General features: G+C 46.8%; 1 protein-coding gene across 1 annotated transcript in view; it reads left to right on the plus strand.

The window, feature by feature from the left end:
• The window catches only part of TMX4 (thioredoxin related transmembrane protein 4), a 60061-nt gene extending 40606 nt beyond the window's left edge, over positions 1-19455 (plus strand). Inside the window, exons 7-8 of the mRNA XM_030558375.1 lie at positions 16178-16241; positions 19023-19455. Coding sequence (XP_030414235.1) covers positions 16178-16241; positions 19023-19333 — 375 coding nt within the window. The 3' untranslated portion in view covers positions 19334-19455. The remainder of the gene's footprint in view (positions 1-16177; positions 16242-19022) is intronic.
• Positions 19456-20144: the final 689 nt, after the last annotated feature.

The following is a 20144-nucleotide window of genomic DNA, read 5'->3' on the forward strand; positions in this document are numbered from 1 at the left end:
TACGGCACCGATGACGTCGACACCGTCGATCCCGGTCCCACAAGGGCCGTAGAATCCGGTGCCTGACGGCTCCCCGGCATGCGCCGTGGTTGAGCTACTGCTCCTGCTGCTTCCGTGCCAACAGCACCGCAGCCAGAGAGCTCGTCTAAGTCGGATCGCCCGGCACCGACACCTGCTGCGGCACCGATGACGTCGGCACCGTCGATCCCGGTCCCACAAGGGCCGTAGAATCCGGTGCCTGACGGCTCCCCGGCACGCGCCGTGGTTGAGCTACTGCTCCGGCTGCTTCCGTGCCAACGGCACCGTAGCCAGAGGGCTAGTCTAAGTCGGATTGTCCGGCACAGACGCCTCTGAGGCACCGACGACGTCGGCACAGTCGATTCCAGTCCCACAAGGGCTATCGAATCCGGTGCCCGACGGCTCCCCGGCACGCGCCGTGGTTGAGCGTATTGCTCCCGCTGCTTCCGTGCTGACGGCACCGCAGCCAGACAGCTTATCTAACTCGGATCGCCCGGCACCGACACCTACCGAAGCTCTGATGACCTCGGTACCGTTGATCCCGGTCCCACGAGGGCCGTCGAATCCGGTGCCTGACAGCTCCCCAGTATGCACTGTGGTTGAGCCTGCTGTTCCCTTCACGCCGGAGACGTTACCAACGGCGAGGGCTCTCAGTGCCATGACAGAGTCAATGCTGCCTGACCCCGGCACCGCCGGTGCGGGTAATACAGTCTCTTCAGGTGACTGTCCTCTGTCAGCACAGCAGAGCGGCACCGTTCATGATCACGGTCCCGCAGACACTCCAAGTCCTGCCGGCACGCCGGACACCACTGGCAGTCCCGGTGCTGTTTTCCTTGGTACTGGTCGCACTCGCTGCACCGGTCGGTATCCCGTTCGCCGACCCGGTATCGGCACCGTTCCGACTCCTGGCACCGTGGCAGGTACCTTGACTCCTGTAGCCTTTCCTCGAGATCTCGGTCGACCTCCCGACACCGTTCTGGTTGCGGGTCTGGATCTCGTTCCAGGTACCGATACGCCTCCCGATGCCGGTCCCCGGTGCCGAGTTGGGCAAGGTCCGAATGAGTCAGAGACTCTGCCTGTGCCTTCTTTTAGTACCTCCAAGGCCGTCCGGACACGCATCCGTGTCATCCCATATGCGCAGATTTTATGCTCAGGACCACGATCCTGATATGATGGCCAGCGGGCGCCAGCCCCGAAGCAGAAAGAGGCTTGGCGAATGAACCTGCTTGGCCGCCAGGTGTACTCTGCAGGGGCCCTGCAGCTCTGGGTAGCAAAGCAACAAGCCTTGCTTAGCTGCGATAATTATAGCACCTGGGTGAAGGAGTTTCTCCCTCAAAACTCCCACCTGGAGTTCGCTGCCGTCTTGGAGGACGGGGGAAAGAAGGTTCCCAGAGCGTCCCTCCAGGCCTCGTTGGACGCAGCATACTCTGCGGCCAGCACTCTGGCCTTGGGTGTCGCCATGAGGTGCATTTCATGGCTTCAGGTTTTAAACCTCCGGCCGGAGCTGCAGTATGCCATTCAGGATTTACCCCTTGTTGGTAAAGGCATCTTCGCAGCAGAGACAGCCCCAGACTGCGAAGTCTGATGGACAATAGGGTCCTAATGCGTCTTAGCATGTATACGCCAGCGACCAAACGCAGGCCTTTCTGGCCCCAGCCGCCATACTCTGTGCCTAGCCAGAGGCAGAACTCTGGCAAACGGCAAGGCCAAGGTGGTCGTAGACGAATGTCAGGACCCCTAAAGAGCCAGAGTCAAGGTCCCTCGCAATTACCACTGGGACCAAAGACGGACCTTCCAAGGTTCGCCTGAGGGCGGTGTACCAGTCGCAGGACGGGATCCCGATCCCGCTTTCTCCTGGCATGGCCCCAGTTACTTTCAGATCGCTGGGTCCTGCGCACGATGGAGCATAGGTACCACCTTTAATTTGCTCCAGCCCTGTCCCCCTTCAGCGGACGAAAGGGGTAAGGGGTTTTACTCCCGTTATGCCCTAGTCCCCCACTCGAACACAGGTCTCAGACCTTCCTGGTCCTGCACGGACTCAACCGGTTTAGGATAAGGTTGAAGTTCTGCATGGTATCCCTGGGAACCATTATTCCATCCTTGCCTCCTGGGGGCTACTATGCCGCCCTGGATATGAAGGACGCGTACTTTCGCAATGCCATCTTCCCTCCGCACGGGAGATGCCTCCGCTTTATAGCCAATGGTCAATACTCCCGGTTTACGGCCATAGTCGCCGCCTACCGTCGCTGATGTCGGATATGCGTTTTTCCGTATCTGGACGATTCGCTTATCCGAGGAGACTCTGAGACACAAACCACTCAGCGCGTGGGCATCGTCACGGTCTTATTCACAGGTCAAGGCCTGCTGTTTACTATAGAGCAATCCACTCTGGTTCCCACGCAGAGGTTGGGCTTCCTAGGGGCTATCCTGGTCTCCTACCTAGCCGGAGCCTGCTTATCACAACTGCGGTTTTAGGCGATGGCAACAATCATCTGAGGTCTGAAGGCTTTCCCAACGACCTCAGCTCGTTCTTGTCTCAGTCTCCTGGGTCCATGGTTGCCCGCAAGTTTGTAACCAAACACGCCAAGCTCCGCCTCCGTCCTCTCCAAGTCCGGCCCACCTCGGCGTACCGCTTGGACAGGGAGCCAATGGTCATGGTAGTCACCGTTCCCTCGAACGCCTTAGGCTCCCTAGAGTGGTGGCTAACTCCCTCCTTGGTGTGGACAGGGATGCGGTTTCATCCGCCCCAGCCCTCACTGCCCCTGACGGCGGACGCATCATCTCTCTGCTCGAGTGCTTATGGTCACCTCCGAGCTTAAGGCCTTTGGTCTTCTAGGGAGCTGGCATTCCTCATCAATGCCCCAAAAATGAGAGTAGTCCGCCTGGCATGCCAGGGGTTCCAGCGGCAGCTGCGAGGCCGTTGTATCTCGGTGTTTACAGCCAACACAACGGCCAGGTGCTTCATAAGTATTCAGGGGGGACATAGTCCTCCCCCCTTTTTTGTCAGGAGGCCATCCATTTCCGGGTCTTTTGCATGGCCCACTCGATGGAGCTGGCGACGTCCTTTCTCCCAGGCGTTCGGAACGTCTTAACTCTTTGACTCAGCAGGTCTTTCCTGTCTTACGAGTGATCACTCTGCCCCATGTGAGGCGTCCCGCTTTCCGGCAGTGGAGATGTTTCCTCACACAGACCGGTTCACTCACTGCGAGAGCAGGAAATGCCAGGTGTTCTGCTCCTTCCAAGGTCTCTCCTCGGAATCGATCTTGGATGCATTCCTGATGCCGTGGAAAGGCCAACTGCATTATGCCTTCCCACTGTTCCCACTGGTTCATTAGGTCCTGCTCAAACTCCGCAGGGGCAGAGCGCGCATCATCATGATCACTCCAGAATGGTCCAGGCAGCACTGACATACCACGTTGCTCGGCCTGTCAGCCCAGACCTCATCACTCAGGGCAACGACAGGCTTCGTCACTCGGACCTGCAGCCTCTTCGCCTCACGGTGGCTGCTGCGTACCTGAGTCGGGGTGACAGGCAGCCTTCCACCTGGTCAACGTACCGGGCCAGGTGGAAGCGTTTCTTTTACAGCTGCAATTCGCTCGATCTTGCTCCTGCTGAGGTCTCGATCCCCTCTATTTGGCCTGCCTCTGGCCTTCAGCGGCAGGACCTGGCGGTATCATCGCTGAGGATACACTCAGCAGCCATCTCTACCTTCCAGCAGGCTAAGATGGACGTTCAATGTTCTCACGCTCTATGGGTTCGAGGTCCCTCAAGGGCTTGGAGCGCTTGCACCCTCGGGTGCGCCGCCCAGCCCCGACCTGGGACCTCAACCTAGTCTTGGCCAGATGGGTCTCTGAGATCAGAGCTCTTACGGGGGTTCCGCCGTACACTAGGTTTCACAAAGACAAGGTGCAGTTATGACCGCACCCGGCTTTCCTTCCTAAGGTGGTTTTGGCCTTTCATGTTACCCACAGCTCAACGCAATGGGCACAACCGTTGCACTCCTTGGACATCTGTGGAGTGCTCGCATTATATTGTGCTGACAGAACCATTTCCTAAGGTGCCCCAGCTCTGTCCCGGTAGCGGGCCAAAGGGAGGGCTTGCTTGTTTTCCTCTCAGAGGATCTCATCTGGGGTGATGGCGGACATCCCCACTTGTTATGATTTGGCTCATATTTCCCCAAGCCACATCACCGTGCATTCTACCAGGGCTCAGGCTTCATCTGCCGCCTTGCTGGCTCGTGTTTCTACCCACGAGATCTGTCGCGAAGCTCCATTGGTCCTTGGTCCATACCTTTGCTTCGCAGTATGCCCTGGTTCAGCAGTCAAGAGAGGCTGTAGCCTCTGGCTCAGCAGTTTTATTCTGCCACATTTCACTCCGACCCCACCGCCTTTGTAAGGCTTGGGATTCACCTAACTGGAATGGATATGAGCAATCACTCGAAGAAGAAAAGACGGTTACTCACCTTTGTAACTGTTGTTCTTCGAGATGTGTTGCTCATATCCATTCCACACCCGCCCTCCTTCCCCACTGTCGGAGTAGCCGGCAAGAAGGAACTGAGGAGCGGGTGGGCCGGCAGGAGTATATATCAAGCGCCATGGTGGCGCCACTCTAGGGGGCGACCTGCCGGCCCACTGAGTTGCTAGGGTAAAAGTTTTCCGACGAATGTGCACGCGCGGCGCGTACACCTAACTGGAATGGATATGAGCAACACATCTCGAAGAACAACAGTTACAAAGGTGAGTAACCGTCTTTTACCCAGGGCCAGTGCAATCATTTAGGCGGACTAGGCGGTTGCCTAGGGTGCTGAGATTTGGGGGTGCCAAAAAGCACCCCCCAGTTTTTTTTAAATGGTTGAGCAGCCGCTGCTGCTGGGATAGAGAGGGAGTCTGAGCTGCCGGCAGCCCAGGGTGTTCCCCGGGGCAGGGTGCTGCAGCCGGAAGCCCAGGGGGTCCCCCCAGGTCAGGGTGCCGCCGCTGCAGCCGGCAGCCCACAGGGTCCCCCGGGTCAGTGTGCCGCCGTGGCAGCCGGCAGCCCAGGGGGTCCTCCTGTCAGGGCACCGCTGCGGCAGCTGGCAGCCCAGGGCTTCCTCTGGGACAGCGCGCCAGCAGGGCCGCCCAGAGAGGGGGGGCAAGAGGGGCAATTTGCCCCAGGCCCCACGGGGCCCCCACGAGAGTTTTTCAAGGCCCCGGAGTGGGGTCCTCCACTCGCTCCGGGTGCCCCGGAAAACTCTCGTGGGGCCCGGGCCCCTGGAGCTTCTTCTGCTCCCAGTTCTCGCTGGCGGGGGGGTCCTTCCGCTCCGGGGCGGAAGGATCCCCTGCCGGTGAATTACCGCCGAAGCGGGACCCTGTGCTGACATGCAGCCCGGTCTTTAGCGGTAATTCGGCGGCGGGGGGCCCTTCCGCTCTGGGACCAGTCACCGAAGTGCTCCAGAGACCCGCGGCGGGGGCCCTCCGCCACAGAATTACCGCTGAAGACCTGGCTGCATTTCGGCAGCTGGTCCCGCTTCGGCGGCAATTCGGCGGTGGGGGGGCCCCGCGGTGGGTCTCCGGGGCACTTTGGCTGCGGGTCCCAGAGCGGAAGGGCCCCCCGCCGCCGAATTACCACCAAACCGTGGGCCCCCCGCCGCCAAAGACTCCAGGCCCCTGGAATCCTCTGGGCTGCCCTGGCGCGCAGCTGGCAACCCAGGGAGGTCCCCTGGGTCAGCATGCCGCTGCCAGCAGCCGCCAGCCAGGGCTGCCCAGAGTGGGGGGGGGGGCAAGAGGGGCAATTTGCCTCAGGCCCCGGGCTCCGCAGGGGCCCCCACGAGAGTTTTTCGGGGCCCCTGGAGCAGGGTCCTTCACTTGCTCCAGGGGGCCCGGAAAACTCTTGCAGGGCTGGGCCCCAGAGCTTCTTCCACTCCCGGTCTTTGCTGGCGGGGGGTCCTTCAGCTCCGGGGGGAAGGACCCCCCGCCAGCGAATTACCGCTGAAGCGGGACCTGCCACTGAAGTGAAACCCGGTCTTCGGTGGTAATTCAGCGGTGGGGGGCCCTTCCATTCCGGGACCCGCCGCCAAAGTGCCCCGAAGACCCGAGGCAGGGGTCCCCCGCCACCGAATTACCACTGAAGAGCGGGCTGCACTTCGGCGGCGGGTCCCGCTTCGGCGGTAATTCGCCGGCGGAGGGCCCCCGCCGTGGGTCTTCGGGACACTTCAGCAGGGCTGCGGGGGTGCAAGGTGGAAGTTTCGCCTAGGGCACGAAACTTCCTTGCACCGGCCCTGGTGTTACCATATACACTATAATGAGAGTGATCAGTTAAGGGGAGCTGTTACCAGCAAGAGAGAAAAAAAACTTTTTGTAGTGGTAATCAAAATGGCCCATTTCCAGCAGTTGACAAGAAGATGTGAGGAGCTGTAGGGGGAAGAAATAAACATGGGGAAATAGTTTTACTTTGTCTAATGACCTGTCCACTACCAGTGTTTATTCAAGCCTAATTTAATGATGTCCAATTCGCAAATTAATTCCAATTCAGCAGTCTCTCGTTGGAGTCTGTTTTTTGAAGTTTTTTGTTGTAATATTGCAACTTTTAGGTCTGTAATCGAGTGACCAGGGAGATTGAAGTGTTCTCCAACTGTTTTTTGAATGTTATAATTCTTGACGTCTGATTTCTGTCCATTTATTCTTTTACGTAGAGACTGTCCAGTTTGGCCAATGTACATGGCAGAGGGGCATTGCTGGCACATGATGGCATATATCATATTGGTAGATCTTGTGTGTGACCATCTTGCAACACTTGTAGAACCTGCAGACACTTTCTTCCCTTTCATTCCTGCTGCAGGTTTAAATATTATCCATTCTAGAGCAGAGCCTTCTTTTGGCTTCAGTAATTATCCTAGGCAGGGATCAGGGCTCATTGGTTCAATCCAGTTAGGTTTTTCTTTGACCTTTTTGTCTACATGGATGGAGTAAAAATATTCTTTTAAATTGACTAAAATTTAGTAGTAGTAAATAACTTCACAAGATGTACCATTATACTGAAAGTTCCCATGTTTACAGGTAAATATTCGGATCTTTTCCATACCCATCTGATCCAGTTTTTCTGAAAGCACAACTGCTGTGGAAAAGATTGTGCATAGTAGGTGGAATGGAGAGATATATGTAGCATTGTAGTGCTTGCAGTGCCAGTGTCTACCCATACTGTTGCTCAAAAACCAGAAACAGTGAAAAATAATCTGATACTAATGATCAGTTATAGTGAAAACATAAGGTCACTTTGATTCACTCTGTGATGTTATAATTAATTAAATTTCAAGTTTTGACTTTTGGTCGTTTTGTTGGGGAGGCACCCAGATTGAAAGAGGCTTTCAGTAATTTCATTGTGTATGAAGATGTTTGCTTTTAATTAAGAGTGGTATGTAATTTCTGTTTTGATATTTTTGTCTATATTAAAACTTCATTTCTCACTGTTTCCTCCATGTGTTCCATCCTGGTTTGAATTCCCCCTTGGTGAATCAAAATCAAGCATCTGTGACATTGCCATCTGTTGTACTGAGCAAAACTGACACCCAAGAGTCTTCTGAAATCCCCAGATGGTCACAGAACTACAGTTGCTGAAAAAAGTACTTAGAGTAGAGACTTGTACAACATTGGTAACATACCTATATGCTGAGGACCAGATTCTAGAACCTCCTGTGATAACTGGGTATTAACTTGAGGACTGTGTTAAGATCGTGTCTGCAAGTGAGAAAATGTAAGACCGGAAATTAATCAAAATTGGTGTGTTGGATTATTGGCCTAATTGGTGGTCAAAAGAATGAGGGGATGGGCTGTTACCCCAAAAGGGAATGGTGGGTGGATCTCCTGGGACTCCAGGCCTTCGTTATCCTGATCCTGAGAGATATCCTGCCCAGACCAGGCCAGAGAGGAACCCAGATGACATTGCCATCTCTACTGCCTCCAGCTGAATCCCAGACAACATCTGGGATGAAATGGGATTGGATTTTTACAGTAACAGCTCCAGCCCATCTCAACTAATTTTTCCACTTTTCTCCAAAAAGACAGGTTTCAGAGTGGTAGCCACGTTAGTCTGTATCAACAAAAAGAACGAGGAGTGCTTATGGCACCTTAGAGACTAACCCACTTCATCTTATGCATGCAGTGGAAAATACAGTAGGAAGATATATATACACAGAGAACATGAAAAAATGGGTGTTGCCATATCAGCTATAACAAGACTAATCAATTAAGGTGGGCTATTATCAGCAGGAGAGAAAAAACTTTTGTAGTGATAATCAGGATGGCCCATTTCCAATAGTTGACAAGAAGGTGTGAGTAATAGTAGGAGAAAAAATTAGCACATGGAAAAAGTTTTACTTTGTGTAATGACCTATCCACTCCCAGTCTAATTTTATGGTGTCCAGTTTGCAAATTAATTCCAATTCAGCAGTTTCTCGTTGGAGTCTGTTTTTGAAGTTTTTTCTGTTGGAGTATTGGAACTTTTAGGTCTGTGATTGAGGGACCAGGGAGATTGAAGTGTTCTCCGACTGGTTTTTGAATGTTATAATTCTTGATGTCTGATTTGTGTCCATTTATTCTTTTGTGTAGCGACTGTCTGGTTTGGCCAATGTACATGGCAGCGGGGCATTGCTGGCACATATCACATTGGTAGATGTGCAGGTGAACGAGCCTCTGATGGTGTGGCTAATGTGATTAGGTCCTATGATGGTGTCCCTTGAATAGATATGCGGACAGAGTTTGCAATGGGCTTTGTAGCAAGAACAGGTTTCTGGGATAGTGTTTTGTTGTGTGGTTGCTGGTGAGTATTTGCTTCAGGTTGGGGGGCTGTCTGTAAGCGAGGACTCGCCTGTCTCCCAAGAGGTGTGAGAATGAGGGATTGTCCTTCAGGATAGGTTGTAGATCCTTGATGATGTGCTGGAGAGGTTTTAGTTGGGGGCTGAAGGTGACGGCTAGTGGCATTCTGTTACTTTCTTTGTTGGGTTTGTCCTGGAGCAGGTGACTTTGGGTGTTCTTCTGTCTCTGTCAATCTGTTTCTTCACTTCAGCAAGTGGGTATTGTAGTTTTAAGAATGCTTGATAGAGATCTTGTAGGTGTTTGTCTGTCTGAGGGATTGGAGCAAATGCGATTGTATCTTACAGCTTTGCTGTAGGCAATGGATCGTGTGATGTGATCTGGGTGAAAGATGAGGGCATGTAGGTAAGTATAGTGGTCAGTAGGTTTCCGGTATAGGGTAGAGTTTATGTGACCATCGCTTATTAGCACTAGCACTGTCCAAAAAGACAATTACTTTACCAACTTTGGTATCATCTAAGGGACTGCCTGTCAAGGGGGGTTTTCTTCTAAAAACTCTCTCTGGATAAAGGGAAGGGAAGTGAGGGATGTTGTTAAAATGGAAGCCTTACTTACTACTTTATGTTACCAACGCTTTAACTGCCTTTCCTTCTTTTCTTTAGCTTTAATAAAAGGTTAAAAAGATTTTAAATAGTGTGTTTGCCATGGTACTAAGCAGGCCAAGGTCTCTGTATACCAAACCCTGAACCTTGTTTAACACTGTTCAGTTTTACCTTTGGCTCATATATTCCATCTAAATTAATACACGCCTGTGCACTGCTTCAGCAATGGAAGGGACCATGTAAAGCTGCCTTAACTGGACACTGAGGATTCACCTATCCTCCCCAAGATGGTGTAGCCAGCATCATACATACTCACTTCACAGCCCCTGGCATGGGGAGTCTGGCTGGAGTAGCAGGCATGGCTGGGCTGTAGTATTGTTGTATGCCAGTGATCCACTGGCATAATAAGCTTCGTGTGCTGGTTGCAAAGCTGTTCTAACTCGTAGCAGGGGCTGAACTAGATCCTTGTTTGGCCTAAAAACCACTTTTTGGGCCTTCTCCTTAGGTCCTGAGCACAGATTACTGGGATTGGGGTTGAATAAAGGACCCTGTGCATTTGATTATAAACAGAGCAGTAATTGTATCAAAGCAGTGTATGTACTGTGTGTTTCTCTATCCTTTAATATATACAGCATATTGTGGGCACCAGTGTATAACCTGTGCAAAGATGAATGTCCTGTATTATAATTTTTATAACATTTAGGTATCTGGATGTTCTTGTAAGTAGTAAATGGGTGTCTTTATGAGATTCACAGTTAGAAAGAAACAATATATTTATTACCCCAAAATGGTTGAAGATGAAAAGTTTTAGCTGGTGGATCATTTGTTTGCCATTACTTCTAGAAAAATGGTATTCTGTGTGACTGACTGGAATATCTGTTTCTTGAAATATATGGTACCATTTTCTTGTTTTTCTGCCCTTTTATATATAAATTTTAGTTTTAGCACTTACATGGTGCACTTTGCAAGAAGTGATAAGATGATGTTTGCATTTTAAGTCACAACTTACTCCGACAGCAAAGCCTTGTTTAAAAAAACAAAAAACCAAAAACCCGTAGCAGGAGGTGAAAATATTCTATGCAAAAATAACTTGGATAATTATCCAGTGGATAGAAAAACTTCTTAGGCATTGCAAATAAATAACCCCCCCCGAGCTAGCTCTTTAATGTGAAGAATCTCACTTATTAAATGGCAGTTGTTGGACATTCCCTTTTCTCCTATCCTAAGGCATTTCAACATGCCATACACAAAGGAAGCAGGAGGAAAGGAACTGTCAGTATAAATACCCCGGCGCCAGCCACTTTCCTTAAGCACTTTTTTAGTTTCTTTAGAATGAAAACAGGGAATTCTCACTCATTCCTCAACTTTGAACAAATATTGTTTCATTCTTTTTACTGTGAATCTTAAGAGGGGGAAAAAAGATCATTTAGATAAAGGAAGAGGAGGAGGAGGGAAAAGAGGTTAAAAAGAAGAACATGTAGCTTGGGAATCACCATTGACGCTGTAGGTTCCCAGCAAAAAGAGGACAACTGTCTGAGTCATGACCCTACTGTTTGTGTTCCTTTCATGGAACATGGATTCAGGTCTCATGCTGAGATTCACTGTAGACTTGGACACGCGGCTTGCCTTGTATACTAACCTTACATCTCTTCTACCTCCAGAAAACTTATTGAAATAATTACTGAGAAAGCACTGCAATGATTTGATTGTGGGAACCTCCATTGATGTTGCACTTGAAATTTTGTCTGCCACAAACATTTCATTGCCCTTCCAATGTAGCCGCAATAATTTAGTTAGTTCTTGAGGCCTTTCAGCGACATCGTGAAGAGCCTTCTCAGTGCATGTTTGCCATCCAAAAATAGCAAGGAACAATTAGCGATTATCATAAAAACTGAGTGGCAAAGCAGTGAATTTAATAAAAACATTGCAACTGTCATTTCTGCTAACTTGGCATTCAGTGTAGCACAAAACGAGTAATTTAAAGACATAACTGAAGTGTTTCATACTGGATATACTTCTCCAGACAGATTTAAGCTTGTAAATCCAATGCTAGGTACTGCTAGTGAAGAAATAAAGGGGAAAATGAAAGGATTAAACTTACCAACATGGCATTATTGTAAGATGTTTGAATGGGGAAATATGTTCCTACTTACTGCTATTCTGAGTCTGAAAATATTGTATTCAAATTGCTGCCTGTAGGCCAGGAATGCAGAGAAGTATAAGAAGGTCTTTGCTCACACAATAAAAAGAAAATGAGAAAGTTAGTAACTTCTTTGATGCAAGCAACCTAAACTTTTAGTGTGTTCAGTATGCTCCTCAAACCTCTTTGAGGAAAAAGTAACATTAAACACCACCCTGTATCGCATATTGTGGAAGTTAAAGTCTTTGGCCACCACCCATTGTTGACTTATTGAAGGAGGAAGATAAATACCGCAGCTTCGTAGGGATAGGAATCTCAAGAAGTTGTCTTTTTACATCCCATTCCCATAAATATGCATTGAGCAGGAGGAGGTCTTTGATGAAAACATAACCTGCATTTTACACCCAGCCTTTGCACAGAGAAGCAATGAACCTACAAAAGCAACTGAAGACCTGAAGAAGATCTCTGTGTACCTTGAAAGCTTGTCTCTTTCGCCAACAAAAGTTGGTCCAATAAAAGAGAGTACTTCATCTGCCTAGTCTTTGTAATATCCTGGGACCAGCACGGTGACGACAACACTGCAAAAAGCAACTGAAAGAAGTGTAAAAGCAGCAAAGAATCCTGTGGCACCTTATAGACTAACAGACGTTTTGGAGCATGAGCTTTCGTGGGTGAATACCCACTTCGTCAGATGCATGAAATGGAAATATCCAGGGGCAGGTATATGTATGTGTGCTAGCAAGCAAGCTAGAGATAACGAGGTCAGTTCAATCAGGGAGGATGAGGCCCTGTTCTAGCAGTTGAGGTGTGAAAACCAAGAGAGGAGAAACTGGTTCTGTAGTTGGCAAGCCATTCACAGTCTTTGTTCAATCCTGAGCTGATGGTGTCAAATTTGCAGATGAACTGAAGCTCAGCAGTTTCTCTTTGAAGTCTGGTCCTGAAGTTTTTTTGCTGCAGGATGGCCACCTTAAGGTCTGCTATAGTGTGGCCAGATATGAACCTATCACATATCTACACCAGCGACACCATCACAGGACTTAACCAGATCAGCCACACCATCACTGGTTCATTCACCTGCACATCCACCAATGTAATATACGCCATCATATGCCAGCAGTGCCCCTCTGCTATGTACATCGGCCAAACTGGACAGTCTCTACGGAAAAGGATAAATGGACACAAATCAGACATTAGGAATGGCAATATACAAAAACCTGTAGGAGAGCACTTCAGCCTCCCTGGCCACACTATAGCAGACCTTAAGGTGGCCATCCTGCAGCAAAAAAACTTCAGGACCAGATTTCAAAGAGAAACTGCTGAGCTTCAGTTCATCTGCAAATTTGACACCATCAGCTCAGGATTGAACAAAGACTGTGAATGGCTTGCCAATTACAGAACCAGTTTCTCCTCTCTTGGTTTTCACACCTCAACTGCTAGAACAGGGCCTCATCCTCCCTGATTGAACTGACCTCGTTATCTCTAGCTTGCTTGCTAGCACACATATATATACCTGCCCCTGGATATTTCCATTTCATGCATCTGAGGAAGTGGGTATTCACCCACGAAAGCTCATGCTCCAAAACGTCTGTTAGTCTATAAGGTGCCACAGGATTCTTTGCTGCTTTTACAGATCCAGACTAACACGGCTACCCTCTGATACTTGAAAGAAGTGTGTGAGGGAGTTGACAGATTACAGGCTGATTCGACTGTTACCTTGTCAGTGGAAATGTTGCTTGATTCACCAAGAGCCTTCATGTCCTGAGATCATAAGTTTTTATGTCTTTAGTCCCTCTTCCGGCTCTGAAGCTCATATATCTATTATCCTTTGCAGGAAGATAGTGGTGCACCATGTAACACGCAAATGGAAAAGTCATGTTGCTATAGCTTATACCAATGTGCCAGTTACTCCTGGAGGGATTCTGTTGGACTGCACGCTGGGAGAAATTGTCCCCTCTCCTCCATAGATTTCCTTCAGAAAACAGCAAGGAAGCTGCGTGGGGATGGGGAGCGACCGTGGGTGCAGGTTTCTTTTTTTTGGGGGGGGGGGGGACTGCCCCCTCCAAACAGAGGTGAGGCATGGCGGGGGGGGACGGACACATGAGGTTACATGCCACTGCCCCCACTCATTCCGCAAGCACAGAGCTACCCAACCGAAAGAGTCTGTGCCTGGGCTCTGCTGACTCTGCAGCTGAACGCTGCCTCCTGGGTCTAGTGCCAGTCGTGCTCCCCGTGTTCGTGCTGAGAGCCTTCCTCTTTTCTATTCTGTGCAACAGTGGCACACCGGGACAGGGCCCCGGTGTTTCTAGGGCAGGCCTAGCCTTTGCACTGAATCAGGGTTAGGTGCAGCTTCACTGCCGAGTCCCTATACCAAGGGAGGTGGGGGCTTCAGGGTGATCTCCCGCCTCATTGCAAGCTGGTGGCTTGTGCTCCCCACTGCCATGCTGGAGCCACATTTATTTATTGACAAATAAAATGTGCAGAATTTTAAATTTTTGGTGCAGAATTCCCTCAGGAGTAAGGCCTGTAGATTTGCCAGTGCATTGTGTCTCTGTCTACACATTGCACGCATTTCATTCTTGAATGAAGATTTCTTGCCCGAAGTGTCCAAATTTCTGCTTATAGCAGATGGTGATCCACTTTGTTGCCTTTAAACATTTTATCTTAGGTAATTGAGGACCCTTAGTCTCGCTGGAAGTCAATAGGATTTAGCCTCCTAAGTCATTTAGGTGTCCTTGAAAATTTTACTCTTTTTTTTTTTTTAAGGTGTAAGGTTTGCTTTTTCAACAAGTTCTTGATTTTTATTTTAACAGGGTTTAAAGGCCTGTCTGCTCTAGGTAATTTCTTATCCATTTTTCTGCACTAGTGTTAATAATGTAAGCACTCAGGTAGATGTGATGTAGGTGTCTTTTGATATTGTCGTGTGGTGTAGATGCACCCCCAGCATCTTGGGCTTATCACAAATAGCAGAAATTTGGACACTTCGGGCAAGAAATCTTCATTCAAGAATGAAATGTGTGCAATGTGTAGACAGAGACACAATGCACTGGCAAATCTACAGGCCTTACTCCTGAGGGAATTCTGCGCCAAAAATTTAAAATTCTGCACATTTTTCTTGGTATAGGAAAATCGTTTCCTGTCCAACTCTATTTAAGTTGTGATCTCTATTGGAAGAAGGGAGATATTGGACCACCTCACCTACAAGTGTTTTGCATAAACTTCAGGTTTCTTGCACACTTTTCATCTCAATGTTGGCAGCACATGAGTTTTCTATTTCTCTCTAATCTATTTACTTCAGTGCACAGAAGAAATTCTATAGCGAAAATGTTAAGGAGACAATCAAATTGGATTTAGCATGGATAAAGCGTCTCTGTAAATCTCTCAGATTTTGTTACATGGAAAAAATGTTTTTAATTCGCTTTTTAAAAGCCACTGTTCAGTGGATAGAAGGCAATAAGACTTGTTAATAGACACTCAAAAAGAATGATGGTTTTTAGGAAGGGAGGATCCGCTTTAAGGCTTGATACAGACATGTCTGCTGTGTAGGTCTCTGTTCAGTCCTTTACTGTGAACAGCCAGACCTGCTGTTGTCCTTTGAGGTTGTAGTTTTTCTAGGCTGCTATTTAGGGTCAGACTAACTCTCATTTTTTGCATTGGTCTTACTGTATACTTGCTTGTAATGGAATTATTGTAGGATGAGAGAAGCTGAGCATACTGCAATGGAAAAGCTAGTAACTTTGTCAGCACCATCTCCTATTCTCCTTCCTCCCTTCTTGTGTATTTAGTATTAAGGTTTCCCAGTCTTTGTTCTCTTTATAAATTAAGGCAAGGGGCTTAAGCGTGGATATTTATACCGCCAGTCACTGGTTGTTTTTTGTCCTCTGCTTTTTGGTAAGTGAGGCTATTGGAATTCTTATTGTAGGATAGGAGAAGACAAAAATGACCCATAGAATTATTTGTTAGTAGGAATTCCTTTCTGAAAGTGGTTCCGCTTATGGTAGCTGCTGTTAAACCTACCTGAGCCTGGCCACTGCCATTTTTTTCCCCTCTGCTTTTGAAGAAATTCATCTGTTGCATTTGCCACTTGACCTTTGTGTAGATATTTGTTAGTAACCAGATGTGGAGTAATACAAATTCCAAATATTGAAATAATCCTTTGCTTGATATTAAGGGAATATTTATATTTATTAATGGTTAATAAATGATTAATACATGTTCTAAGCATGTTAGATATGAGTAGATTGTGTTACAGGTGGCTATAAGCAACCCTACTCATGGCTAATTGTTAGATTGTAAAAAAGTAACAGTTTATTAAAATGGGCTAATCATGTATTAACCTTTTATAAACATTCTTAATACAAAGTGTGACCCCTTTCCTAGTGTATAATGAATTACTTATATAGAAAAAACATTAGAACTATTCCCCTGCACTGTGGGGGACCAGCACAGTCATGACTTAGTCAGGTTGGTGCTGTCGTCTTCAAAAAGTCTTCTCATTACACGTTCACCAGTTTTTACTGTGAGCTCATAAACCCAGTTCAGTGGTGCAAATGGACTGATATATTGCAGGGGCTGTGAGATAAAAAATGCATCCTGGTTAAGTCGCTGAATTACATTTTTTTTCTTCTTCTACTCAGATATTGGTTTTGATTGCAGACTGCCTTTGCCCTTCCAAGCCTAGGTACAGAGAAGAAGCATCCGGTAAGCACTCTACATGTCATGGATATTCTTTTTTTAGAATGATTTATGCCCACGAATGTACTTTTTTTTTTTCATGATAAAGCTTTCCTCTAAGATTCATTGATGGCAGCTGACTAATCTTGACAACAGTCAGTTCCTTCATGGATGTCTGACATGTATTTGCTGTTGTAAACAATACTATGATTTTCATGTCCTTCCATCTGAGGAACTCCAAAGCGTTTCATAAACATCAAAGAGTTTAGCCTTGTAACTGTCTTATTAGGAAAAGTAGTAGTAATCCCATTTTACAGACACACAAACTGAGGCTAAAAACGTCCCAGATCAATCAGGAAATCTGTGTTAGAGCTAGAAATAGAAATAGTTCTGCTGATTCCCAGTTTTATGCGTATCCACAAATTTGTCTAATTTAAAAGTACAAGCAGTCTTGCTCTCTAACAGGATTTTTCTAGTTCCTAACGCACATTCTGAATACAGGCAGACATTGCACAGACTACACTTCGGAGCCACGTGAACCTCCCTCTGCAACACTTAAGTGGAAGTTATGTTCACATATGGACTACAGGATTGGGTATTGTGGTGATTAAAGTCACAGAAGGTGTAAAAAAAAGTTGACATAAAGCAGTTTTGTAGTAATTGATTACTTCCATATCCAGTATGCCTCATTTGCAAGTTGGGAAGTTTTCTGCCTCTTATTTCATTACCAGAACTAAATATTTTGCTGTGGTATCTTAGCTGACACTCTTTTATTGGTGCTTAGGAGAGTTCATCTCAATCGACGCTGCTAAAATAGAATGAGAATATTCTTTTTTTTTTTTTTTTGGTGGGGGGAAGGCTCTGCAAAGGAGGCAGACGTACCTCAAAACATACGTGGCACAGATTTGCTGTGTAAGATTTTCTGAAAGGCATACAGTGAGTGCATGGTGGAAGGATGACGAGAACTGAGGGGTTTCTGGCTCCAAGTCCCTGGGACAATTCAGTAGACCAAGCTGCCTCTTACGGCACAAAGTGCACTTTTAATAATCTAATATTTCATTATCTTTGTCTGTAGTCTCAGCACATTTAAGGCTGAATTATCCCCTCCAGTATCTTTACATAGCTCCATTACTTTAATGGAAAGCAATATGTGCATCTGAGGATTGAAACTGCCCTTTTGAAAAGTTCAGAAACTTTTATATAGTAGATTCGCTTAATAGCGGCCTAGATATTGATATCTGGTTAATAGCAATATTTTTCTGGGAACCAATCCTGTCCCAGTGACTTTAATGTTAATGGGATTTGGATATTGGCAACGGGCATGCTGCTTATTAAGAACATTTTTTGTTGAAGAAAGGACCCAGCTGCAGGCAGGTTTGCAGGGCTGTATCCAGGGAAGGAAGTGCTGGGACAAGTCTTTCCTGTCTGCAACCCTGCAAACTTGCCTGTGGCCAGTGCTCAGCACTTCCTCTGGGGCTGCAGCCCCACAGACTTGCCTGTGCACAGGGACCCCAGAGAATGTAAGGGGCTATGAGCTGGGAAGGAAGGAGGCTGTGGGCAGGACAGTAGCATGCAGAGGGCTGCTGTATGATACCTCTCTCTGGGCTCTCTGGTCTGTGTTTTGCTGGAGGGCTGCACCCAGGAAAGAAAGTGCTGGGATGTGCTGATCCCCATTCCCCAGAGAGTGCAGGGGGAGGTACCGTGCAGCACTGTGGGCCTGCCGCGCACCCTGCTCTCTGTAAAAGGCCCAGCGTCTGGGATCCCCTCTGCTTCCCTGCCCAACACTTTCTTCACTGGTTGCAGCCTTGCAAGCTTGCCTTCCACTTATTGACAAATGCCAGATAATAGCAACTTTTTGCTGGCAACCGAGGGGTTGCTAATAAGTAGTATCTACTGTATATGATTTATAAAGGAGACAATCCTGCCACCTTGTCAGTGTGAAGATTCTTGCAGTAAGGTTCCACTCTACAAAAGTAATGGTGGTAGCAGTGGGCGCTAAGCAAAAATCTCAGTCCCCATGAATATTTAGTCATTAATGGTTTAGGTTTGATTCTGGAGCACCATATTCCACGAATCTTATCTTGACATAGTTGTACTGACACCTGGAGGTAAAGAAATTGATTTGTATCTATGTATATGATTTATGGAATCATAAATATCTTGTAATGTTTGTTGGTAGGTTTTTGCGTTTGGTTCAGTAGTACTGAAAATAATGAACTGGATGTCTCAAATGCATCATTTAAAATGATACTGCCAAGTAATTAGGTACCACTTTGGCCAAATTTTAAAACTTGTGGAGAATATATTTAATGTAATATTAAGACATTTGTCACTCTGAGAAACAATGGGAATAGCATATTTATGACGGATTTACGCAAATATGTGCTTTTTGTGTTTGCTAGATTGGCTCTGTAGCTGCAATTACCTACCAAAAAACAGTCCCAGAGCTGCTTATGTTCCTGCTAACACTTTTAGGATGATGGTGGACATTCAAAGAACTAAATAAAATTGAGCTACTGTTCACCTGTAATCCATTAGGAACAAAATGAAAACAAATATTTTCCTAATAATAAGACAGACCAATTATAGGAGGGTGGAAATTATACCTAGGTTTGAGAGTACAGAGAAACAGAGTAAAATAATAAAATGAGACGATGATAATGCTATATTAGAATTACACTGAGGATTTTTTCATAAAGAATATTTTGCAATTTTTGCATTCTTGGGGTAGTGTAGTAACTAGAAGAGAGACTGTAGCAGGTGAGTTGCCCAATGATTTAAACATTTTCAATTTGTATTTTGTTTCAGTAGAGTTGATTGAAAAGGAGAATGCAGAGCTTACAGCAGTAGAAGAGGTGGAAGAAGATGAAGAGCTTTCAGCAAATGAGTTAGAAGAGGATGTAGAGGAAAAGAAGGACATTTCAGATGGGGAAGATGGAGCCAAATCAAGTGAAGAGGCCAATTCAAGTGAGGATGGCTCAGAAGAGGAGGACTCTGCCGTTGATGAAGGATCAGGGACAGAAGAGACAGAAGACATCTGTGAACAACATCCAACTGATTCGGAGACCCAAAGCTCAGTAAGGCAACGTAAAAGCCAGGTGGCTGACAATGGACTATAGTTTCCTTGGTGTTTTCCATAAACTCGGACCAAAGAAATATCTGGGGCCCTTTTGGTCTGCAGCTGAAGCCAAACACTTGATTTGTAACTTGTGTTTACGTAAAGCAAAACCTTTGCTCTGCATCAGTTGGCTTCTTTCTTTTTTCTAAGCCAATATTTGCTCATAGACTCTCATTTTTATAAGCACGCCTTTATATATTCAGTTAGCCATGACAATCAAAATCATAAGTATGATCTGATCTGCTTAGAGACTTAGGGGGCCGGGCACATGACCACTGGGATGAAAGACTTGGTAGTGAGATGCTTGTGCTCCTTTATAGACACTGCTCTAAGCAAGATGAGGCAAGAGAATTTGAATTCACAAACCTACATTAACAAGAAGTAGCTTAGCAGGAATCTTGACTTCCTTTTCTTTCTGTCTGAATATGTTCCTTAAATGCCATAATAACATCAGGCACATCATAAAACAGCAGACAGAGGCGCCTTAATTGTCTTCCATTAAAACAACTTTGTATTTTTTGATTTTGCGTTCATCAGCTCAGCTGAAGCACCTTCATTATGTTGCTTTTTTTCTTTTTTTTTTTCTGCTGAATAGTTATTTTGAAACTATACCATAATATTATAACAGTGACTAGTTTTATTCTATGCTTGAGGAGCACCCAAAGCGTCTCAACTGTTGATTATTCAAAGGTATAGTACACAAGTCAGGCTTATATCACCTGGTGATTTTAATCATTTGAGGGGTTTAGATCATCAAAAACCTTTGGGTGTGGAACATAAACAACTAGATGCTTAAAATGTTTGAACCTTGG

This window comes from Gopherus evgoodei, chromosome 3 (assembly GCF_007399415.2).
Source record: "Gopherus evgoodei ecotype Sinaloan lineage chromosome 3, rGopEvg1_v1.p, whole genome shotgun sequence".
NCBI classification, from domain to species: Eukaryota; Metazoa; Chordata; order Testudines; family Testudinidae; genus Gopherus; species Gopherus evgoodei.